Source organism: Cherax quadricarinatus, chromosome 48 (assembly GCF_038502225.1).
Source record: "Cherax quadricarinatus isolate ZL_2023a chromosome 48, ASM3850222v1, whole genome shotgun sequence".
NCBI classification, from domain to species: domain Eukaryota; kingdom Metazoa; phylum Arthropoda; class Malacostraca; order Decapoda; family Parastacidae; genus Cherax; species Cherax quadricarinatus.
The window spans coordinates 20,455,598-20,481,887 of NC_091339.1; the positions used below are offsets into that span (position 1 = coordinate 20,455,598).

General features: G+C 39.6%; 1 protein-coding gene across 3 annotated transcripts in view; it reads right to left on the reverse strand.

Moving 5' to 3' along the window:
- eRF1 (eukaryotic release factor 1) overlaps positions 1 to 23,783 on the reverse strand; it is a 49,851-nt gene extending 26,068 nt beyond the window's left edge. For 2 of the 3 annotated variants that reach the window (XM_070094954.1, XM_070094952.1), the window contains exons 1-4: positions 23,625 to 23,783; positions 15,411 to 15,562; positions 12,965 to 13,140; positions 4,382 to 4,509 (exon numbers count right to left, since the gene is read on the reverse strand). In XM_070094954.1, the coding sequence (XP_069951055.1) occupies positions 4,382 to 4,509; positions 12,965 to 13,140; positions 15,411 to 15,511 (405 nt within the window). In that variant the 5' untranslated portion in view covers positions 15,512 to 15,562; positions 23,625 to 23,783. Of the gene's footprint in view, positions 1 to 4,381; positions 4,510 to 12,964; positions 13,141 to 15,410; positions 15,563 to 15,734; positions 15,777 to 23,624 lie in introns of those variants that run through there. The other variant, XM_070094953.1, reaches the window with a different exon arrangement.
- Positions 23,784 to 26,290: the final 2,507 nt, after the last annotated feature.

Below are 26,290 nucleotides of genomic sequence, written 5' to 3' on the forward strand. Positions count from 1 at the left end.
AGAGATGAGAGAGAAGAGATGAGAGAGAAGAGATGAGAGAGAAGAGATGAGAGAGAAGAGATGAGAGAGGAGAGAAGAGAAGAGAGAAGAGAGAAGAGAGGAGAGGAGAGAAGAGAGAAGAGAAGAGAGAAGAGAAGAGAGGAGAGAAGAGAGGAGAGAAGAGAAGAGAGAAGAGAGAGGAGAGGAGAGAGAAGAGAGAGAGAAGAGAGAGGAGAGAGAGGAGAGACAAGAGAGGAGAGAGAAGAGAGGAGAGAGGAGAGAGGAGAGAGAAGAGAGGAGAGAGAAGAGAGGAGAGAGGAGAGAGGAGAGAGAAGAGAGGAGAGAGGAGAGAGAAGAGAGGAGAGAGGAGAGAGAAGAGAGGAGAGAGAAGAGAGGAGAGAGGAGAGAGGAGAGAGAAGAGAGGAGAGAGAAAAGAGAGAGAAGAGAGGAGAGAGAAGAGAAGAGAGGAGAGAGAAGAGAGGAGAGAGAAGAGAGGAGAGAGAAGAGAGGAGAGAGGAGAGAGAAGAGAGGAGAGAGAAGAGAGGAGAGAGAAGAGAGGAGAGAGAAGAGATGAGAGAGAAGAGATGAGAGAGAAGAGATGAGAGAGAAGAGATGAGAGAGGAGAGAAGAGAAGAGAGAAGAGAGAAGAGAGGAGAGGAGAGAAGAGAGAAGAGAAGAGAGAAGAGAAGAGAGGAGAGAAGAGAGGAGAGAAGAGAAGAGAGAAGAGAGAGGAGAGAGAAGAGAGAGGAGAGGAGAGAGAAGAGAGAGAGAAGAGAGAGGAGAGAGAAGAGAGAGGAGAGAGAAGAGAGAGGAGAGAGAGGAGAGACAAGAGAGGAGAGAGAAGAGAGGAGAGAGGAGAGAGGAGAGAGAAGAGAGGAGAGAGAAGAGAGGAGAGAGGAGAGAGGAGAGAGAAGAGAGGAGAGAGGAGAGAGAAGAGAGGAGAGAGGAGAGAGGAGAGAGGAGAGAGAAGAGAGGAGAGAGAAAAGAGAGAGAAGAGAGGAGAGAGAAGAGAAGAGAGGAGAGAGAAGAGAGGAGAGAGAAGAGAGGAGAGAGGAGAGAGAAGAGAGAGAAGAGGAAAAGAGGAGAGGAGAGGAGAGGAGAGAGGATAGAAGAGAGGAGAGAGAAGAGAGAAGAGAGAAGAGAGGAGAGAAGAGAGAGGAGAGAAGAGAGAGGAGAGAAGAGAGAGGAGAGAGAAGAGAGAGGAGAGAGAAGAGAGGAGAGAGAAGAGAGAGAGAAGAGAGGAGAGAAGAGAGGAGAGAGAAGAGAGGAGAGAGAAGAGAGGAGAGAGAAGAGAGGAGAGAGGAGAGAGAAAAGAGGAGAGAGAGAGGAGAGGAGAGGAGCGAAGAGAAGAGAGGAGAGGAGAGAAGAGAGAGGAAAGAAGAGAGAAGAGAGAAGAGAGGAGAGAGAGAGAAAAGAGAGAGAGAAAAGAGAGAAAAGAGAGAGAAAAGGAGAGGAGAGAGAAGAGAGGAGAGAGAAGAGAGGAGAGAGGAGAGAGAAGAGAGGAGAGAGAAAAGAGGAGAGAGAAAAGAGGAGAGAGTAGAGAGAAGAGAGGAGAGAGAAAAGAGTAGAGAGAAGAGAGGAGAGAGAAGAGAGGAGAGAGAAGAGAGGAGAGAGAAGAGAAGAGAGGAGAGAGGAGAGAGAAGAGAGGAGAGAGAAGAGAGAGAAAAGAGGAGAGGAGAGAGGATAGAAGAGAGGAGAGAAGAGAGGAGAGGAGAGGAGAGAAGAGGAGAGAGGAGAGAGAAGAGAGAGGAGAGAAGAGAGAGGAGAGAGAAGAGAGAGGAGAGAGAAGAGAGAGGAGAGAGAAGAGAGAGGAGAGAGAAGAGAGGAGAGAGAAGAGAGGAGAGAGAAGAGAGGAGAGAGAAGAGAGGAGAGAGAAGAGAGAAAAGAGGAGAGGAGAGAGGAGAGGAGAGAGGAGAGAAGAGAAGAGAGGAGAGGAGAGAGAAGAGAGAAGAGAGAGGAGAGAAGAGAGAGGAGAGAGAAGAGAGAGGAGAGAGAAGAGAGGAGAGAGAAGAGATGAGAGAGAAGAGAGGAGAGAGAAGAGAGGAGAGAGGAGAGAGAAGAGAGGAGAGAGAAAAGAGGAGAGAGTAGAGAGAAGAGAGGAGAGAGAAGAGAGGAGAGAGAAGAGAGGAGAGAGAAAAGAGGAGAGAGTAGAGAGAAGAGAGGAGAGAGAAGAGAGGAGAGAGAAAAGAGGAGAGAGTAGAGAGAAGAGAGGAGAGAGAAGAGAGGAGAGAGAAAAGAGGAGAGAGTAGAGAGAAGAGAGAAGAGAAGAGAGGAGAGAGGAGAGAGAAGAGAGGAGAGAGAAGAGAGAGAAAAGAGGAGAGGAGAGAGGAGAGGAGAGAGGAGAGAAGAGAGGAGAGAAGAGAGGAGAGAAGAGGAGAGAGAAAAGAGAAGAGAGGAGAGAAGAGAGAGGAGAGAAGAGAGAGGAGAGAAGAGAGAAGAGAGAGGAGAGAGAAGAGAGAGGAGAGAGAAGAGAGGAGAGAGAAGAGAGAGGAGAGAGAAGAGAGAGGAGAGAGAAGAGAGGAGAGAGAAGAGAGGAGAGAGAAGAGAGGAGAGAGAAGAGAGAGAAAAGAGGAGAGGAGAGAGGAGAGGAGAGAAGAGAGGAGAGGAGAGGAGAGAGAAGAGAGAGGAGAGAGGAGAGAAGAGAAGAGAGAGAAGAGAGAAGAGAGAAGAGAGAGGAGAGAGAAGAGAGAGGAGAGAGAAGAGAGAGGAGAGAGAAGAGAGAGGAGAGAGAAGAGAGAGAAGAGAGAAGAGAGAGAAGAGAGAGAAGAGAGAGAAGAGAGAAGAGAGAGGAGAGAGAAGAGAGGAGAGAGAGGAGAGGAGAGAGAGAAGAGAGGAGAGAGAGGAGAGGAGAGAGGAGAGGAGAGAGGAGAGGAGAGAGGAGAGAAGAGAGAAGAGAGGAGAGAAGAGAGAAGAGAGGAGAGAAGAGAGGAGAGAAGAGAGGAGAGAAGAGAGGAGAGAAGAGAGGAGAGAGGAGAGAAGAGAGGAGAGAAGAGAGGAGAGAAGAGAGGAGAGAAGAGAGGAAAGAAGAGAGGAGAGAAGAGAGGAGAGAAGAGAGGAGAGAAGAGAGGAGAGAAGAGAGGAGAGAAGAGATGAGAGAAGAGATGAGAGAAGAGAGGAGAGAGGAGAGAGGAGAGGAGAGGAGAGAGGAGAGGAGAGTAGAGAGGAGAGGAGAGAGGAGAGGAGAGAGGAGAGGAGAGAGGAGAGGAGAGAAGAGAGGAGAGAGGAGAGAGGAGAGGAGAGAGGAGAGGAGAAAAGAGAGGAGAGGAGAGAAGAGAGGAGAGAAGAGAGGAGAGAAGAGAGGAGAGAAGAGAGTGATGCCGATATACAGCAGTAAAATATCTAGTAAAAAGTAACATACGATACTATGTAGCTAATACAGAATCGGAGAACCAATCAGGAACCTTCTGGGTAGAAGTGCTGTCACAAGCAAGAGAGAGCAGCCGACAAAATGTTCTATTCTTATGCTAATATCAAAATAAGGCTTATTTACCTATTACAATTGATCTATTATGACATAAGGCAAAATATCAATAGCACAGAAACAAAAAAATGTGCCAGAATAAATATTATCTAGCATAATATGAAGGCCTGCTGCACAGATAGCAAAGGGACTTTGTGAACACCACCAACCATAAGGCATATTATCCCTTCTTTCATCACTCTTATGAGAGAAAATGGATCTAGCATGAGGGCAAACTAACAGATACTTGTAGCTTACAAAAACACTGGAAGAAAAATATTTCCCAAGTACTTGGGTATGCGTGTGCTTTCGGCTATTATCTCGGAAGCAAGTTATTCACCTATTTTGTGAAAACCAATCAATAATAATGAACAGATTGAAGTGATTTCTACATATAAAAGAATAATTGCTTTACAAGATTAAGATTTAATTTTTGAAGTATCCACATTGAGAATTTAAGGTTCGACTTGTGTCCATTTTGACTTACAACCGGTAGGTCAGAACCAAACTCAGTTGTAAGTAGGATGGTAGGTGTACTTAGCTTTGGACCTCCAGGACTTATAAAAAACATTTTTGTAAGACAATTAACATAATTTTTGTAATGTTTTTCTACTATAGTACTTATAATCCACTTTCCAACTATAAGAAAAACAAACCCCTTACTCCATGTGTGTGTGTCAACCTTCATACAAAAAGTGAACATTTTCTATATATTCATTGTACACAATCTATTCACTGACATTCCACACTTTTCAACAAACACAATTCCAATGCACATACATCGATCCCTTTGCATTTCTTGTAACATGCATACTGACAAATCTGCCAAGAGTACCTTACAACTTACCTCTATCTTTTCTCTATAAACAATTCATAAATTACATATTTTCTTCTTTTTTTAAATGTAAGCAATGGCAGACAACAACACTGGGGTGAACAAACCTTATTGTCACAAAGGTAAAGTGATGTGTTGATTGGTTTAAAAGGTTCAAAATCTATGTTGACCTTTTTTTCCTTTCCCTCTTCTGTAACAATGGTACCACAGTAGATAACTAGTCCATTGGGCGGAACTAAAATGGAGATATTTAGAATTAATACATGCATGAAATTGGGGAAAAATAAATCTGAAAAGGTTTGATCAAATTGGTACATTTAAAAAAGTAAATATTTAAATGGCATTAAAATCATTGAATGGTTTTAAGAATTTTTTTCTTAAAATCTTTCACCACACAGGTTGTAACAATGATCTCAAGTGTTTGTCTGATGGAGAAAGTCACAATTTCACTAAGCCAAAAAACTTTTTGAACATCCTGCATTGCTGGAAATGCAAACCATATTTTATATTTCATCCAATATACAAATTATGATATTTTTGATTCATGTCAATGACCTTTATTTAACATGGCTGTCATGGTTCTGAAAATTGACTTTTAAGAAAATGTTCAATGCAATTAACAACATGCAAGAAAATTTTGGCTGTTCCAAACATCTCAGTGTAAGCACAATAATGACAAGAACCACATTTCTCACCTAAATTTTACCAGACAAACAGAACACTAAATCAGCACCAAATACACAGTATACCAAAGAAAACTTGATTTTATAAACAATAAAAATAACAACAAATAAAAAAAAAACACTAAACCCTTAAGTAGTGTTGCATGAAACTTTTTTTTGGTCTAGCATTTTTACTAAGAAAAAGCCAGAGGAATGTAGCAATGTTGAAAAAAAGATTTGGAAGGAGGGATGATAGAAACACACTCATTCCAGTTTTTCTCACTGCCAACCTCACTGCGTAATTCTTATTTACACACTTTCCCCACTATCAACTATGAGCATATACAATTATTGTATAGCTATATCTTGAATACCCACACAAATCACTGTAAAACTCATTACAGTGAAAGTGTAAAAATAATAATAATAATAATTTGAAATTTAATCATTCTTGAGTGCCTGTTCTTTTAGCCAATTCACAATCACTTTCAGACCAAGCCATAAATATGATTAAAAGGAATATTAAAGTTTATATTCAAGAGTAACACCATGATCCTGATCTAGAAAAAAAAAAAATATGCCTTCAACCAAGATTTAAAAGCAGGCCCCAATTCTGATACTGTACTGGCAAATGAATGAATGTGTGTGTATTTGGCACCTAAGAGTCAAAATGCCAACCCGACAAATTACATCATATACAGTTTGGTTTGAACCTGCTATGATTGATAAAGAACACAATTCCCAACACTGCAGTAAAATGAACCCAGTTTAAAAATTAAAAAATAGAAAATAAACCTGACAAACATGGTTATTGCAACATATTCAAATAATTACAGGGAAAATTTGCTAATACTGTGTTAAATTCCATTCCATTATGTACGAACTGTGATAAATACTTTACTTTTTTTTTTTTTTTTTTTTTTTACACAGTGTTCGGTTTTCAATGAGAACAATTTCCAGTTTGTACTTTAAGCTCTGCTCTACCTGCAGCAAAGAAGGACATGATTTCAAGTCTTGCACCATCACCACTCCACCATACCCTTGCTGCCAAGTGTCCTAACAGTTGTGAAATACTGAAGAAACAACTAGAACAACAGAAGAAAACCACTGCTCAAGCAACAACATATGCTGCTATTACCAAGCTCCAAGCAGATACCACCAAGATCCGCAAAGCCAATTATACTGCATCTTCCACTAGTACTACATCACTGCTGATTCCTGCTGGCGAGTCGTCCAAAATTCTATACTGCATCATGTACGCCCATGTACACAATATAGCTGCACCTGGGCCATTCAACACCACCATTAATGAATTCTTCAAACTGAACATGCCCAGCATAACATATTCCCCGAATCTCCACCTTTGTCAGACATCATTCAAGCCACTATCAGCACTGTCAATATCTCCACACCACCACCACCACCACTACCACCTACCGTGACACCCACCAATGAGAGACCGCCATTATCTCCCACCCTTGCAACCAACCAATCAGTGGCCTCGACTGTCAACGCAGCCACCGCCAGCCAAGAAACCTACTCCACCACAACCTGGTGTTGTAACTTGCACTGCCTCGGCCCAAGGAACGCCTTATCATCCACTACCACCACCAGCCCTCCTGTGGCCATTCCAGACCCTGATGAGGAACTGGTTCTTTGCCAATGACCAATACAAGAATGCAATGCTTGGCCCTGAACTCTCCCAGAGACTCCAGGACGGAGCTGTCAAGTTCACTCACGATCCTGGGTTCACCACTATCAGGGCAATACTCCAAACCATCAGCAACCCTAACAAGCACCATTAACCCATTTGAAACTGAAAACCTCTCAAGAAAGAAGTTCAAATTTCTGCTAAATGGCTCACCTCCACCTACATAACAAGCTTGCAATCTACCAATCACTGTGAAGCTGAGTTCCCCAGCATTTTGCTATTGGCTAAAGTTGGGGTGTGGCACCAATCGACCATAATTTAGCTGCCATCTCGGCCCTTCCAGCCGTCTCCTGCCTGCCTCCTGCAGTACAACCCTACTCACCTCATCAGCTGCTCACCGCTGCTTCCAGCAACCCTCACACATCGACATTGGCACCTGCAGTTCATCTGCACAACTTGCCCAAAGTGGACAGGCCACTTACCTTTATCATCCCTCCTCCTCCACCATCCCAACCTTTACCCAAATTTCCATCCTTTCCCACCCTTCTTCCTTCCCCATCTTACCAAGGCTCTGGTCAGAACCTCACCTCACGTTTTTTAAGAGGGACAAAAATTTCAGCTGTAAATAGTTGTACCTCTTCACTACTATTAATAAATTCTTAATTCTACATTAAACTTAAGTACAATTCCAAGCCAAGTCATATAACTGTTACTAGATCATAACTTCTCCTTTAGATTTAACACTAACTCCTCTTTCAAACCATCAGAGAATGAATGCAATTATGCTATTAAAAATAATTGGATAAATTTATGCATGCAAGATTAGAGAAACTATTAACAATAACAGTAGTCTATAACAAATCTGTATTACACACATGAATCACTAATTATGTATTTCTCAACATTTTTTTTTTTTTTAACAAGTTGGCCATCTCCCACCGAGGCAGGATGACCCAAAAAGAAAAAATCCCCTAAAAGAAAATACTTTCATTCAGTACAGGAAAGACTGTGCTATAACTTAAATTGCCAGGCACACCATCTAAAGGGGACAAAAAGATACAAAACATCCAGGCCATGGGAAAACCTAGGTAGCCACAGCCACTCAAGAGGGGGAGGTTTTTTAGTGCCAGGAAGGAAAAAAACTGGCAGGAAATGGCAGAAATCGTTCACCAAATCCAGTCATTCCTGGAGTGGAACCACAGTCGATGGCCTCCACTCCAAACCAACAGATACAGATACTAACGACGGAAAAAAAATCCCCCCCCCCAGTACCAACAATACCACCAGTCCGATGACATTCTTCTTTGCAAATATTCAGGGTCTAATGCCAGCAACAAACAACAAAATACCTTTCATCCGTGGACTGCTTGCAGAGGCAAAGGCAATGTTTGCGGCTTTCACTGAGACCCACATAAAGGATCACTTGGACAACGAAATATGGATCCCAGGTTACAACCTATACAGATGTGACAGAGTGAACAGGCAAAAGGGGGGGATTGGCCTGTACATTGCAGAGTCACTTGTTTGCACAGAACTGCTTAATGCCTCAAATGATGTAGTGGAAGTTTTAGCAGTAAAGATCGAGAACCAAAACCTAGTCATTGTGGTAGTCTACAAGCCTCCGGATGCAACATCCCAGCAATTCCAGGAACAGCTGTTAAAAATTGACTACTGTCTGGAAAATCTGCCAGCTCCTGCACCCAACATCTTGCTCCTGGGGGATTTCAACTTAAGGTACCTAAAATGGAGGAATATAGCAAATAATATTGTTGCAGTAATAACACCAGGAGGCAGCTCTGATGAAAACTCACACTCACACGAGCTTTTAAATCTCTGCACAAAATTCAATTTAAACCAGCAAATAATAGAGCCTACTAGACTGGAGAATACACTAGACCTCATCTTCACTAACAATGATGATCTGATACGAAATGTCACCATATCAAAAACAATATACTCACATCACAACATAATTGAGGTTCAGACATGTATGCGCGGAGCCCCAGACCGACAAAATGAGACTAGTCACGAGGGAGCATTCACCAAATTCAACTTCAATAACAAAAACATAAAGTGGGACCAAGTAAACCAAGCCCTAGCCGATATAAACTGGGGAGATGTACTAAGCAACACTGACCCCAACTTATGCCTAGAACAGATTAACTCGGTGGCACTCGATGTATGCACAAGGCTTATTCCTCTAAGAAAAAGGAGGAGTAGATGTAAAATAGAAAGAGACAGGCGCTCCCTTTACAGGCGATGGAAAAGAATAACAGAACGGCTAAAAGAGGTCATTATATCTGAAATGCGTAGGGAGACACTGGTCAGAGAAATAGCAAGCATCGAACTTAAGCTAAAGGAATCTTATAGGAGTCAGGAATCGCGGGAAGAACTAAAAGCCATAAATGAAATCGAAAGAAACCCAAAGTCTTTCTTCTCCTATGCCAAATCAAAGTCGAGAACAACGTCCAGTATTGGGCCCCTACTTAAACAAGATGGGTCCTACACAGATGACAGCAAGGAAATGAGTGAGCTACTCAAGTCCCAATATGACTCAGTTTTTATCAAGCCGCTAACCAGACTGAGAGTCGAAGATCAAAATGAATTTTTTATGAGAGAGCCACAGAATTTGGTTAACACAAGTCTATCTGATGTTATCCTGACGCCAAATGACTTCGAACAGGCGATAAATGACATGCCCATGCACTCTGCCCCAGGGCCAGACTCATGGAACTCCGTGTTCATCAAGAACTGCAAGAAGCCCCTATCACTCTATGGAGAGGGAGCATGGACACGGGGGTCGTCCCACAGTTACTAAAAACAACAGACATAGCCCCACTCTACAAAGGGGGCTGTAAAGCAATAGCAAAGAACTACAGACCGATAGCACTAACATCCCATATAAAAATCTTTGAAGGGCTTTAAGAAGCAAGATCACCACCCATCTAGAAACCCATCAGTTACACAACCCAGGGCAACATGGGTTTAGAACAGGTCGCTCCTGTCTGTCTCAACTATTGGATCACTACGACAAGGTCCTAGATGCACTAGAAGACAAAAAGTATGCAGATGTAATATATACAGACTTTGCAAAAGCCTTCGACAAGTGTGACCATGGCGTAATAGCGCACAAAATGCGTGCTAAAGGAATAACGGGAAAAGTCGGTCGATGGATCTAAATTTCCTCACTAACAGAACACAGAGAGTAGTAGTCAACAGAGTAAAGTCCGAGGCAGCTACGGTGAAAAGCTCTGTTCCAAAAGGCACATTACTCGCTCCCATCTTGTTCCTCATCCTCATATCTGACATAGATAAGGATGTCAGCCACAGTACCGTGTCTTCCTTTGCAGATGACACCCGAATCTGCATGACAGTGTCTTCCATTGCAGACACTGCAAGGCTCCAGGCGGACATCAACCAAATCTTTCAGTGGGCTGCAGAAAGCAATATGAAGTTCAACGATGAGAAATTTCAATTACTCAGATATGGTAAACACGAGGAAATTAAATCTTCATCAGAGTACAAAACAAATTCTGGCCACAAAATAGAGCGAAACGCCATCGTCAAAGACCTGGGAGTGATCATGTCGGAGGATCTCGCGTTCAAGGACCATAACATTGTATCAATCGCATCTGCTAGAAAAATGACAGGATGGATAATGAGAACCTTCAAAACTAGGGATGCCAAGCCCATGATGACTCTTCAGGTCACTTGTTTTATCTAGGCTGGAATATTGCTGCACCCTAACAGCACCTTTCAAGGCAGGTGAAATTGCTGACCTAGAAAATGTACAGAGAACCTTCACGGCGTGCATAACGGAGATAAAACACCTAAATTACTGGGAGCGCTTGAGGTTCCTGAACCTGTATTCCCTGGAACGCAGGCGGGAGAGATACATGACTATATACACCTGGAAAATCGTAGAGGGACTAGTACCGAACTTGCACACGAAAATCACTCACTACGAAAGCAAAAGACTTGGCAGACGATGCAACATCCCCCCAATGAAAAGCAGGTGTGTCACTAGCACGGTAAGAGACCATACAATAAGTGTCAGGGGCCCGAGACTGTTCAACTGCATCCCAGCATACATAAGAGGTATTACCAACAGATCCCTGGCAGTCTTCAAGCTGGCACTGGACAAGCACCTGAAGTCAGTTCCTGACCAGGCGGGCTGTGGCTCGTACGTTGGTTTGCGTGCAGTCAGCAGTAACAGCCTGGTTGATCAGGCTCTGATCCGCCAGGAGGCCTGGTCACAGACTGGGCCGCGGGGGCGTTGACCCCCGTAACTCTCTCCAGGTAAACTCCAGGTATTCAACACTTTCACCTCACTCATACATAATCACTGTTTTTGCAGAGGCGCCCAGAACACAACAGTTTGGAAGCATATACGTATAAAGATGTACAACATGTCCCACCAAACTGCCAATATCCCAAACCCCTCCTTTCAAGTGCAGGCACTGTACTTCCCATTTCCAGTACTCAAGTTTGGCTATATAAAAATAACTGGTTTCCCTGAATCCCTTCACTAAATATTACCCTGCTCACACTCCAACAGCTCGCCAGGTCCCAAATACCATTCGTCTCCATTCACTCGTATCTAATACGCCCACGCATGTTTGCTGGAAGACCAAGCCCCTTGCCCACAAAACCTCCTTTAACCCCTCCCTCCAACCTTTTCAAGGATGACCCCTACCCCCCGCCTTCCTTCCCCTACAGATTTATACGCTCTCCATGTCATTCTACTTTGATCCACTCTCTCTAAATGACCAAACCACCTCAACAACCCCTCTGACTAATACTTTTATTAACTCCACACCCTCTCCTAATTTCCACACTCCGAATTCTCTGTATAATACTTACACCACACATTCCCTCCAACCGTCTCCTAGCTGCAGCATTTACAACCCAAGCCTCACGCCCAAAGTAAAGTGTTGGTACTACTATACTTTCATACATTCCCTTCTTTGCCTCCATAGATAATGTTTTTTGTCTCCACATATACCTCAATGCACCACTCACCCTTTTTTCTTCATCAATTCTATGGTTAACCTTTTTTTTTTTTTTTTTCAACAAGTCGGCCGTCTCCCACCGAGGCAGGGTGACCCAGAAAAGAAAGAAAATCCCAAAAAAGAAAATAATTTCATCATCATTCAACACTTTCACCACACTCACACATTATCACTGTTTTTGCAGAGGTGCTCAGAATACAACAGTTTAGAAGCATATACGTATAAAGATACACAACATATCCCTCCAAACTGCCAATATCCCAAACCCCTCCTTTAAAGTGCAGGCATTGTACTTCCCATTTCCAGGACTCAAGTCCCACTATATAAAAATAACCAGTTTCCCTGAATCACTTCACTAAATATTACCCTGCTCACACTCCAACAGATCGTCAGGTCCCAAGTACCATTCGTCTCCATTCACTCCTATCTAACACGCTCACGCACGCTTGCTGGAAGTCCAAGCCCCTTGCCCACAAAACCTCCTTTACCCCCTCTCTCAAACCCTTTCGAGGACGACCCCTACCCCGCCTTCCTTCCCCTATAGATTTATATGCTTTCCATGTCATTCTACTTTGATCCATTCTCTCTAAATGACCAAACCACCTCAACAACCCCTCTTCTGCCCTCTGACTAATACTTTTATTAACTCCACACCTTTTCCTAATTTCCACACTCCAAATTTTCTGCATAATAAACCATAATATTTACACCACACACTGCCCTTAGACAGGACATCTCCACTGCCTCCAACCGTCTCCTCGCTGCTGCATTTACCACCCAAGCTTCACACCCATATAAGAGTGTTGGTACTACTATACTTTCATACATTCCCTTCTTTGCCTCCATAGATAACATTTTTTGACTCCACATATACCTCAATGCACCACTCACCTTTTTTCCCTCATCAATTCTATGATTAACCTCATCCTTCATAAATCCATCCGCCGACACGTCAACTCCCAAGTATCTGAAAACATTCACTTCTTCCATACTCCTCCTCCCCAATTTGATATCCAATTTTTCTTTATCTAAATCATTTGATACCCTCATCACCTTATTCTTTTCTATGTTCACTTTCAACTTTCTACCTCTACACACATTCCCAAACTCATCCACTAACCTTTGCAATTTTTCTTTAGAATCTCCCATAGAATCTCATAAATCCATCCGCTGACACGTCAACTCCCAAATACCTGAAAACATTCACTTCTTCCACACCCCTCCTCTCCAATTTGATATCCAATTTTTCTTTATCTAAATCATTTGATACCCTCATCACCTTACTCTTTTCTATGTTCACTTTCAACTTACTACCTTTACACGCTCAATAATAATAATAATAATAATAATAAAAATTCTGCACACCTTTAGTATAGAGTTTGAGCCTTTGCTGTACAGAGGTGATTGCTGATAAAACAGATAATCTGTTTACTCTGGATTTGATGTTTGAGGCTGTGCCAAACTCGTCTGCTAACATCTTACTAACTCTAGCAATCTGATCCTTCGGGGGAATGATGAGCGAAATCATAGAGGTACCATTCCTGAAAAATATATACAGCTTACAGTATAGGGTTACATAAAACGAAAATTCAGAGTATCAAATATCAATCAAATATATAGAAAAGTAATTGAAAGTGAACAAAATACTTTCAAGTACATCGGTCATTTGTTAAAATCGTTCTTCCTAATACTTGTCCAAAGCATTCCGAGACAAGACAACAATCACAATATACAGATACGTATAGTACACACAATTAAATATGTAATGTAATGTATATGTAATGAGAAATGGGACACTTACAATGACCCACCATGGCACTGCCTTCAAAAGAAACTGATGGACAAATACTACCATGGTGATTATATAATAATCTTTAAACTTTTGAGGGCTTCCTTACTGGCACATTTTGATGGCTCAGTTTTTTTTTTTATGGGCATCCAATGAACACATTAAACTGTCCAATGTTTTTGTTAATAATAACTTTCCCAAATCCAAATCTCTCCATGTTTCAATCATTATTTCCTAATGTCAACATATGATATGAAAGAAATATGGTCTTTGAAACCCAAAATGATTGATGGACTGAACACATCGACTCAAGGTTGAGGGACTCATTACCTCATTCTCCTCCTGTTCAAGTTTCTCCTACGTATGGATTGATGAAGCCACTGTGTGGCGAAACGTTTCCTCAATAAAGATACCCAAGAGTTGCATACGTGTCTAATTTATCAATGTCTAGTGTTTATTTTGCATTATTTTTTATTTGGTAGTATTTTTTTTAATTTTGTGTAAAATTGGCCAAATTACTGACTTCTGCACACTTTACATAGTAGTTATAATAGCTGAATGGGTGGTTTCTTGAACCCAACTGACAGAATAGAAGGTACACTAGTGAAATAGCTGAGAATCTGGTCAAATGAAGCAATAGAATTGACTTCAAATAGGACTCAAAGTCTATGAAAATGCCAATGCATAAATTACACCCAGACCACTAGCTCTGCACCTGTGAAATTTCATGAGTTTTCCATAAATTTTTATACTTTTGGTGTCATTACCTTCAAAGAAAGATTTTCTACCACTTCAGAAGAAAAAAATAATTTTTTTTAGACTTCTAGGAAAAAACAGTAATTTTTAAAGTAGTGCAAGTCAGCAACTGGGATTTTGTGGAAAATTCCCAAGGTGTATTAGTGGTACTGAATTATTCTAAACATTTTATTTAAATTTGAAAGACATATCTGCTATTAGATATATTACAGTGTAGTATATACACTGCCAAGGTATACCAATGATTTTCTAAAGGGAAATTTGTCTTCCCCCCCTTTAAATTTTCTTATTTTTCAAGAAACTAACTTGACTTATACAGCTCAATCCCCAACAAATTAATACAATACTGTATGTTGTCTGATACTCATAATATGTCTATATATAAAAATAAATCTATATAAAAGTACAAATGTACTAGCTCCCTATAATTTCATAAATTATCAATTTAGTACAAACAAGAGAACAGTCTAGGAAAAACATTTACTGTACATACTGTACCTATAATATAATCCCGAGTAGAGGAATTAAAAAAATCAGGGAAGTAGCATTTAATATTTTTTTCCCATTTTTCATTGTCAATTATAAACAATTGGAAATTTCTGCAGGGTTTTCCTTGCTGTTACTAGGTTAATGCCAGAGATTTATGGCACTAATACACGAGGTTATAACATATACTGTGGAACTATATTAAGTGATAATACAGTACTGTGCAATATATACTATAAGAAAAATGTAGATGCTTGGTTCTCTCTCATCTGAACAATTTCTTAATTCTCACAGAGATAGATTTCCAACTAATTTTGTCAACATTTTCCTGTTAGTTTAAGCATACCACTCAAGGTAGGGTGACACCCCCTCCCACAAAATAATACATTCACCATCTTTTGTTCAACATTTATTTTGCCAGTAGTGAGCAGATATTCTTCAAATTACCCTCCAAACTTCAACATCCCCACCCCTTTCCAGAGTGTAGGCACTGTAATTCCTACTTCCAGAACTGTAAGCATTATAATTTTTTATATGAACCCTATTACTATCAGTTGTTTATTTAGTAGTACATACACCACTTAGTTTGGGAAGCTAGGTGTTTTGTGTAAAATAATTCTTTAAACCTTTAGGTTTCTAAAATCCAATAATCCATAATTTTTTCAGGTAGAGAGAAAGCAGTGAATAAAATCCTCGAGTAAAGTACAGCAGAACTACGGGAAAATAACTTGAAATCAATCTTTATGATAAAAATGAATTTCTAACATTCCAATGACTTACCCTCTGGCCATTTCCAGGCTCTTTATTAGTTTCTTGATTTTCCAGATTTCAACATTACGATCAGCACTGGACTCGTCCGCGCTGTAACCCTGGGACGCCATTATGCTGTTGCCACTTGCACTTCCTGGCCCACCAATTTGCACTTACGGACTCTAGAAAAGAAATACAGTGGACCCCCGGTTAACGATATTTTTTCACTCCAGAAGTATGTTCAGGTGCCAGTACTGACCGAATTTGTTCCCATAAGGAATATTGTGAAGTAGATTAGTCCATTTCAGACCCCCAAACATACACGTACAAACGCACTTACATAAATACACTTACATAATTGGTCGCATTCGGAGGTGATCGTTATGCGGGGGTCCACTGTATTGTAACAATTTATTAACCTTAAAATTGTAAAGTCAGTATCATTACCTCTACTCAATCTCTCCTTTTCTCAGGTTAGGGAATTGAATACCAGGAAGTACATGTATACCAGGCATTCATAAAGAAAGGTGCAGGGCAAAGTTAAAAGATTTATATACTACAATAAAATATCCAACCTGCAAGATTACTCTAATTTCCTCTGCTGTTCCTGGTGGTGGTTCACAAATAAGCATAATAACCAGATTATTGTTCTCCACTTTAAAATCTAGTTCTTCTACCATATGTATTAAGTGCATCAAACTAGCATTGGCAAGTATAATAACCAGGATACAAAAATTGCATACACCCATGCCAATAACATTTCATAATCCTATCACACTGACTGATTTTTCTTTATGAATTTGGTAGTGTCATCATACAGCTAGGAATTTAGACGTCATCAGTAAATACTATACAGCCTCTCCTCACTTAGTGATGTACTCGTTTACCGACGACTTGGACTTACGATGGGCGCTCTGACCAGAATGCATACCTAAATGTATGTTAGAGCTGATTTCCTCTATTCTGTTTATTTCAATACACAGTATACTACTGTATAAACATTTAAAAATACACCAGAAATGTTATAAATGGTGAAAGGTGACATTAAAATAACATCAAAGATGGTTGACACAAACCCACTACCATTACAGTATCCTCCTCACTTAGCGATGAATTTGTTTAACGATGTGGTCTTAGGAACGGAACTCTGTCATTAAGTGAGGAGAGGCTGTATAAATATTAACAACACTTCTATGGGAAAATACAGAGCCCAACATTACTTCACTTGGAATATATATAGTACAGTATAAATTGGAGCATATTTTTTTGGTTTTCATTTTTTAATGATTCAGTCTTTTAACACCATATACAAGGAATATCTATGGTATTACAATTGTTTCGAAGTGTAATATGTACTCATGGAAATAAGTCACACTGGGTGATTATACAGTAACCCCCGGTTTTCGTAATTAATCCGTTCGAGAAGGTTGGCCTAAATCCGAAATGACTGAAAACCGAAGTAACATTTCCCATAAGAAATAATGTAAATCCAATTAATCCGCTTCAGATACCCAAAAATATTAACAAAAAATACATTTTATAGAGAATAACTATAGTTTTACATACAGAAAACAATGAGAAATAAATATAAATGACTAATTTTAATGATAAATGAACATTGCATACCTTTATTGGTGAGTAGTACGTACTTATTTGTAGTCCCAAAGGGACTACATGCCAGGCGTATAGCTACATACACTGTGGCCTACAGCCATATTACCATGGACATACCATGTTCATTGAGTTTAACTGTTTCTAACAACTACCTTTAGATGCCATCACAAACAAAGAGAAGCAATGAATAATTCATGCCGAGAATTGTGAACAAAAGCCTTATGTACTATTAACCCTTTCAGGGTCCGTGCCGTAGATCTACGGCTTTACATTGAGGGTCCAAACCACAGACCTATGCCACGAGCTCAGCTCATTCTGATAAGCTGCGAGTGGTAAATTTGGGCCTAGATATGAAAGAATACATCTATGTGGTATGTGTGCACCACATAAAACAAATCCTGCAGCACACAGTGCATGAGGAAAAAATGAGACCGTAATTTACGATTAAAACAGCAACTTTGAAGTGTGTTTTCTTATGTTTTTTATAGTTGTATTTGCGATTTCTTGGTCTCATTTGATAGAATGAAAGATATATTACAGAAATAAAGATGATTTTGATTGGTTTTAATACTAGAAATGGCTTGAAACTGAGCTCAAAGTAGCGGAAATGTCAAATTTTTGCCGATGTTCAAGAGTAAACAAATGACCTCACACGTCTAATACACGCCAGCTGGTGGGTGTAATATACATTCACAAATATGCTGATATTATTTATACAATTATTACAATACTATATTGCATGACAGTAAATCTATTTTTTTTGGTTTGAATAAAAATTCATTATGCGAATAAAAATTCAAAATGGAATTCATTTGTAAAGCCTGAAAACGCAACTAATGAACAGAGGAAATGTTAGTTTAGTGCCAGGAATGTCTGCAGTATTTATTCTTGACCCTATTTTGAAACTGGAATATTTTGAACTCTGCACTAAATTGGCCAAATTACCAATTTCAGATCACTTTAATTTGTAGTTGAAACAGTTGAGTTGGCGATTTCTTGTGCTCAATCGATAGAATAGAAGTAATACTAGTGAAACAGCTAAGAATTTAGTCGACTGGAATAAGGTAATTGGCCTAAAATGGGAGTCAAAGTCGGCAAAATTGCAAATGCGTAAATATCACTGACACATCAAAATTCGCGAGAACATAATTTCATAAATTTTTTATCAAATTTCGTACTTTTTGTTTTATTACCTTCAGAAAAAGATTCTCTACCATTTCATAAGAAAAAATAAAATTACTTTTTTAAAATTCTTGGACACTGGTGCACACTCTGAAATTTGGCCTCTGGACCCTGAAAGGGTTAAGGGCGTTTACTGGGCCAGCACAGATTCATACACGTTTTCTCTGAAACTGGACCAGAGAAAACAATGTTTACCCTCCACTCAACCCCTTGATAGCATATAAACATTGCATGTTTATATACCTTTGATAAACCTTTGAAGAGTTTTGAGAGTTTATCTACTCTCTGATGGGCCAGGCTCATCTGGTGCTTGCCTAGTCAACCAGGCTGTTGCTGCTGGAGGCCTGCTGCCCCCACATATCCACCACAGCCTGGTTGATCTGGCACCTGGTGAAGATACTTGTCTAGTTTACACTTGTTCCAGCAGTGTTTCTGATATCTTCTGGTAAGATGTTGAAATATGCTATGTAATGTGTTTCTTACATAATACTGAAGAAAATATCAGATGGATTAATGAAAATGTTTATATTAATATAAAATAGGACATTTAATGTGCCCAAGAGTATTATTACGCACTATTAGTATTACTATGGCGTTAAGACTAGGACACACTTAGTGAATGAGTAACAAAGGCATGTTTATATGCTATGTAACGTGTTTCTTAGTACTATTGAAGAAAATATCATCGATGGATTAATGAAAATTTCTATATTAACATAAAATAAGACATTTAATGTGCCCAAGAGTGCGTCATGAACGTATGAGCGGCCCAGGCAGACGCGTTGGGTACTGTCGATTTCCGAGCCAATGCACGAAAATCTGGGGGGGGGGGGGAATTTCACCGAAAAAAGTGCTTGAAATCCGAGTTGTACGATTTCCACACCAGTTGAAAACCGGGGGTCCACTGTACTGGGTTACCCTAGGTTAAATCTACACAAGTGTGCATTTGGGTTGAATTTCACAGTACGTATTATGAAAACTAAATAAATTTGAATAAGACAGCTTCACAACCTGTTTGCTGGTAAAAAGTTGGTGTTGGAACAACAGGTCCTGATTTTATTGTTTACTTATGCTAATTAGGCAGGGTTACTCCATGATGCACTGAATGGACCTGCCTGGTCTTAGATGTTTTTCCAATGGCACAAGGAGATTGTAAGAAACTGAAACAATTGAGCTAAGGTCAAAAATATTGGCAGGCGGCATATTTGAAGGCTAGACAAATTGTGCTAGTATGTCGGAGAGATAGTCATCACCTGCATACTAGCATGGACACAGTTAAAAGGTTAAACCTCATAGCTCTGTGATATTGTAGTGTAATACTGTAGTGTTATATGACTACGAGTTTAGTGCCTTCTTATGAATATATCCTACTGTACATAATGTGGTAGTTTGGCTCACACCAAAAGTGCCTCAGTTTAGTCCTCAGGTGAGGAGAGAGATGGGACATTTTCCTTATATCTGCTACAGTAGAAATATGTAAATAGAAACTTGTGAGCTAGCTACCTGTTATGGATCATATCCTATGAAAAAATCACAATAAAAGGGAACACTTAAACTGTCCAAACGTAGATCTACGTTGACATGCGTTGCACTCCGACCTTTATTTTTTCCATTTGAAAGCATGTAAAATTGGACGTAGATCTACGTTCGGAGCACTACACGTCAACGTAGATCTAAGTTTGGACAATTTAAGGGTTATATTTGTGGACATAAGTACAGTATAGCTAAACAAGACTTAAATGATACCAATGAATTTCAAGATTTGAATTCACTAATGTAGTCTGAAAAGTGGCAAATCCATTTCAATATGGATAAGTGCAGTCCTCATCCTTAGGAATGAAAATTACTCTGGCCCCTAGAAACTATGGAAAAAGACACAAATGCAATATAATGTAATCCTTTGTTGGCAAAGTTTCACCCACACAGTGGGCTTTATCAAGTCACAAACAAATCTGTTCATGACAAGATAAAGCCCACTGTATGGGCAAAACATTGTCAATAAAGGATGACATACTGCATGTGTGTTTTTTTCCAACATGTCAGAATTTTATAACATTTGTCTTCACTTATAAATACTACAGAACTTGATCACACAGAATATGGAAAAGGCTTGGAAGTTACGGTAAGCAGAAACCTGAAGCATCCATAAAAAGATTAAAACTGCTTGAATTTATATCAGGAAGCATAACCCTTTCACTCACACAGGTTTACACCAAAGCCAGTGTCACAGACAGAGCTACATCATAATCATAGTTCCTTTAAATATGCTGTGATTTGTAAATTTTGGCCTAGACATGAGTGTGTCGCGAGTGCGCACAGTATAAAAATAAATCCTGCCCCATGCAGTGCATGATGGAAACAGCAAACCTCCAACCCTGTGTTTGGGTTAAAATAACAACTGCAGCATTTTCTAGAGTGAATTTTATGGTTTTATTGGTATCATCTTGGTATCAATTCATGGCCCAAAAGACACTACAGTAGTGAAATGGGGATAATCTGGATTGGTTTCAGACTGGAAGTGGCCTGAAATAATGTCACATTAACTGAAATATTTGATTTTTGGCAGTTTTTCTGAGGAAGGGTTGGGCCCTACCCCTTTGTTAACCCTTAAACTGTCCAAGCAGATCTACGTTCACATGCGTAATGCTCCAAAAGTAGCTCTACGTTTTTTTATATATTTTCAAATATATATATAAAAAAAAGTAAATCAAAGTTTTTTTTACACATTTTCAAATGTAAAAAAAAAAAAGATCTACTTTTTTTTACATACTTTCAAATGTTGAAAAAACGTAGATCTATGTTTGGACAGTTTAAGGGTTAAGTAGCAGGAGTCCAGTGAGACCCCATCTGGATTACGTGGTAGAATTCCAGTCTCCATACTACAGAATGGATATACAGTGATACCTCCCATGTCCGGCCTGCCAATATCCAAACCTCGCCAATATCTGAACAGGTCCTGGGAAAGGGCAAAATTCTAAAATTACCGAAAAATCCGAACAACCATTCGGATACGGCAGAAAGCTGAATCAAACTTGGCATGCACTTTAGTGTGCCAGTTGGCCACTAGGAGCCGTGCTCTTTGCCTTCCTTTTAGCATTATTACAGGTGTGTTTTGTCCTAGCTATCTTGTGTATGGCACCAGAGAGGTCCAGGAATGTGCTTACTCTAGAAAAAAGTGGGAAATATTGTTGCATGTGAATGCAGGTTGGTACAAGGCTGGGGGAAAACTACAGAAGACAATGTGCAGGACTGGATAGTGTGTGATGAAGACGACCCTGGTGTGCAATCTCTGATGGATGCAGAGATTGCAGAATCAGTGTTGCACCCAGAACTGTTCACAGCCCATTGGAAAAGTTATGGTCCTGTGGTCTGTGAAATCCAGGAGGTAGCTACTCGAGCCCAGAGTGTCTGGTCCCACCGCCAGACGACGTTGGACTCGTTTTTTAAACCTACAACGCCGTCGCTGATGGCAATACGATGGGGGTATGGTTGGCGATGTGACGGTACAGATGTGCAATTTTCCCCCCCTCACGTATCTGGAAACTCTGTGTTCCCAAACCAGTCTCGGCCCGTATAGTTCTGATATGAGAGGTATCACTGTACTGTATATAAATGCACTGGAAAGCTCAAGAGAAAAATGACTATGTAATCCACTGTAAAAGGAATCTTTCATGTGAAAATTTATTAAAAGCCTTGAACCTATACTCTAGGAAAAAGCAAAATGTGGGAAATATGACAAGTTTGCAAGTGGAAGATAAGCATAAATAATGCAAATACAGTGGACCCCCGGTTAACGATATTTTTTCATTCCAGAAGTATGTTCAGGTGCCAGTACTGACCGAATTTGTTCCCAAAAGGAATATTGTGAAGTAGATTAGTCCATTTCAGACCCCCAAACATACACGTACAAACGCACTTATATAAATACGCTTACATAATTGGTCGCAGTGGGAGGTGATCGTTAAGCGTGGGTTCCACTGTATCTTGCCATGATGAATACAAAATAGATGCAGACTGACAAATTTATATTTATAAAGGATATTGGAAAATACTGGTTTGGGAATAGATTTGTGGACGAGTGAAACAAACTGTGACTATTATTGAATGTTGGTCTCGGTGGAGCCCTGGTATTATTGTACCTTTTATGATTCTTACAACTTATCTACACCATGGAAGTGTTATTTCTTATGTAAAATTTGAGTTTGGAAGATATTAGCAAAAAAATGTCTATTTTGGCTCCAATGCCATGTCTGGGCCAATCAGTGGTTATTATTTTTATCAGTCACTGTGTCTGCCAACTCTCAATGAATGGAAGCAAGGGTCATGGAGAAAATTAGGTTTTGCTTAGTGAGGTTACATTAGATTATGTTGGGTTACATTAGGTTGTTAGGTTTTATTAATTTTCAAAAGAGGCTGAAGGTGATCATTCAATTATTTATTACTTGAATTGTTTGTCATCTAAGCTAACAGCTTGCATAACTTGGTTGGGTTAGAGGACCCACCTAGCAGGAGCTGAGAGAACTGCTGCAGCACTTAGGTTCACAATGACTGGTTTTCTTGGGTTAAATAAGAAGGCTGTCATTTATCATGGGTGATCACAATTTAACTGAGCTCATAACCTAATTCCCATTTAAGGTACTTTAGTCCTATAGTTTTTATCAATTATTTTCTAACAATAATTATTGCTACTTCTTTAAAATTACACGCACCTGCACAAGAATACTGTCACAGCATGAGAATAACAAAGAAAATTAAGTTACAGGAAAATCCTGCTCTGAAGAAAACCATATGTGATGACTCTGGTTGTGAATTATATTGACGTAGAATTCATTAAAGGATCCATAATGACCACGAAAGGATAGAGATATCTCATCTGACTAGGTACTACTTTAAGATGAGACAAATGGTTATTCACCAATCTATAAAAAAAAATTACCGAGAAATCTTCCCTACCCACGACAGGAACGAGTACAATCTTCACTCATTTATGCTCTTCTTAGACTCATTCCTTATACCTAGCGCTTAATATTTCCACGGAATACGTAACAATGGCCTAGATACTGCTTTACAAGGGGCTTATATATGTGCCCAAAATCGTGGTAATACTGAGTGGGACTTGGTTGCCAGTGATGAGGCAACTCCTCACCCACAGCTGATCTGATGAAGGCCTTTGTACAACACTATTTTTCACATGAAATTTAACCTAATCCAGCATTGTGCTGCACCAGAAATTAAACCTCACTCGAAACTTGAACTGAAGTTGGCAGAAGGAGACTCCAGAGGAGAATCAGCGAGGAGTCCCGAGCACCAAAAAGAGAAACTTGGAGTAATAAGAATAGGACCGACTCCCCGCGCCGGCATATTTTACTCATCTTCCACCTCTCACTAAGCACTCGCTCGCCTCTCACTCACCCCACTTATCACCCACTGTATTTCCTCTCCACTTACCTTAATTTAAGTCCCTAGGTGCCACTCAAGTTAAAAAATAAAGAGGAAAAAATTTAGAGTCTCGGCGTGTGACAGCAGCAGCACAGCATGGCAGAGCAGCACTGTTGAGCTGACAAGGGAACACTACAAGGCGCATCATATAACAACCACGTACGCACACCTATACCCCAAAAAAATCAAATCAAATCAAATATTTAATTGCAAAAAAATGTGCCAACACACCTAAGTGATCACGTAGGCAAGAGGCAAATTGAGCATTTTTTGTTGAGGCTGTATTACGCAGAGTGTTTTTGGCAGGTCTCAATCTTGTATTTTTAATTGTCACAACCTTCGTCAATACAGTATGTCAACTATATAATTAATTACTACAGAAACGTGTTGAAACAATAGTTGAGTCATTTCTTCCATAAGCTGTAGTATGGTGAAATAACTGAGTTTCTCGCTCACATCCTGTACATACATAAAATTAAAGAAAATGTCATATATCATGAGTATTTATTACATTCATTGCTTATATTTGTATTTGTATTCTCTCTAATACGTGAATAACTATATGAACCATGAAGCTATGTGATAAAATATAACACATGATCTATAATCAAATTACAGAACTCTGTAAAATATCTTAATACACAAATCTGTAAAATATTTCAATGCAATAAGGGCATATGACAATGTACTTCGATTTTGGAGACTATTCTTATAATTTGTTTTATCATACATGATAAATAGCCTCGTCGAAAATATATAAACGTATATGAAACCTGGAGACTTCAGTTCTTATCAGCAATATGCATCTCCTATTTAAATAAACAGTAAATGATATATTATTCTCAGTAAGAAAAAGAATAAACTCTCTCAAGACAGTGATTGCCTGCGCCATACGTGAAGTTGTCGCACCTATTATATGACGCAATATTATTATTACTTTATAATAATCAGCCACTTGAAACATTTTGACTGCTAATGATAACAGTTGATATTTTTTGCCCCACCTTGTGTATTTTTCTGGCCTTATTCATGCCCATTACTTAATGTGTGTATGAGAATGACAAGTAAATATGCTCACATATCGTATAGATGCAGAGGAATTGCAATTACATTTATAATGAGGCCCAGAACACTGTGTACTTGGGTCTATTATGGTAGACCTACACACAGTCTTTCCCACTTGTCTAAGTTTTTTAACCGATATAGGCCTATATGTAAAAATAAAAATAATACGCAGCTCTGCATTAATGATGGTATTTTTATTATGAGAATTAAATTCACCACAGTGTGTGACGTTCTATTATATATTTAGCCACACTGCAGAGCACACACAGCAACTTCATCACTTAGGGAAAAGCATCGCTTCAACATTGTTTTGTGGAAAAAAGAACAGAAAAATATTTATTGCGAAAGTTTATGAATGTCAGTTACTTGTCGAGATGTGTTTGCTTTTGTATTTAGACACTAATATATTTTGCGTTCATGTGGAGAAGTGCTAAACCGTAGCGGTCACACAGCGCCTTGGGGACTGGGGGGTAATAAGGTTCGATCCAAGGAAGGGCATTATTATTATTACATCCGTGGGGAAGCACTAAATCCGTAGGAGTCATACAGCGCCATGGGAAATAGAAGCATTCTTGCTCAATTCGAAGAATTGAGCATAGGTCGAATTCCTTAGATCATGAGACCCTCCCAGCATCAAGGAACGTCATTTAAGGAGCAAGGAAGGGAAGGGGAGGCTCAGTGCCATGGATCAAAAGTCCCTCATCGGCGTCAAGGAACCTCCATTGAAGGTTACACATTAATTAATAGACATTCTTCATAGACACAAATGCTCTACCAAAAAAAAAAATATTGGGGCCCAATCCCTGGTTCCATTATGTACCTTTGTAAACTTTGGTTACCGCCCACAGCATGGGTTTAAGGTGCATACTATACTTATCAGACTTACATTATATTGATCTGATTGTTGTGATCATTTTTATTAAGTAAAATCAACTTTACTAGCTGCCTATATATACCCCTGTTTATACAAGACGTCCGTAATGGCTGCTTCAAGGGTACAGATGTTAATGTTGCATTCTTGTTGCCTGAGGGATGCTACATGACCTTCACCTGCAGCCATTATATAAGAACATGTAGAGTTTCACTCGTGTAAGGCTGACCAGCTACCCACAGGCTTTCTCCACTATGTCCGCAACAGTTAGTGGGTAATCTGGTATATAATGTCAAAAAGATCTGATTCACGAGATTTGATTAAATTGAATGTGTATGTGTTCATTATACCAGTGATACGAAAATAATTTAATCCTTCGAGTCATAAAGATTTGATATTGTCCGTAGAAAATGTGATTGCAACACACACACAAACACACTGCGAGAATGCGCATTTAGCGAATATAAGATCATCTTTCAGGAACCCCAACAAAGAGTCATTCAAGATACGATATACAACATAAGTCAGGTCCATCTTGGAGTAGATAGCAGCAGCCTGGAACCCTTACCTGATAATGTATGTTAAGAGACAAAGTGCAGAGGTTTGTAATTAGCAAGACAAGTCCTGGAGCTAAGAGGACTGATATATGAAAAAATAAAGAAACTAAACTTGAGGACATTGGAGAATAAAAGGACCAGGGTAGATAAGATAACGATATGAAAGATACTTAGAGGACTTG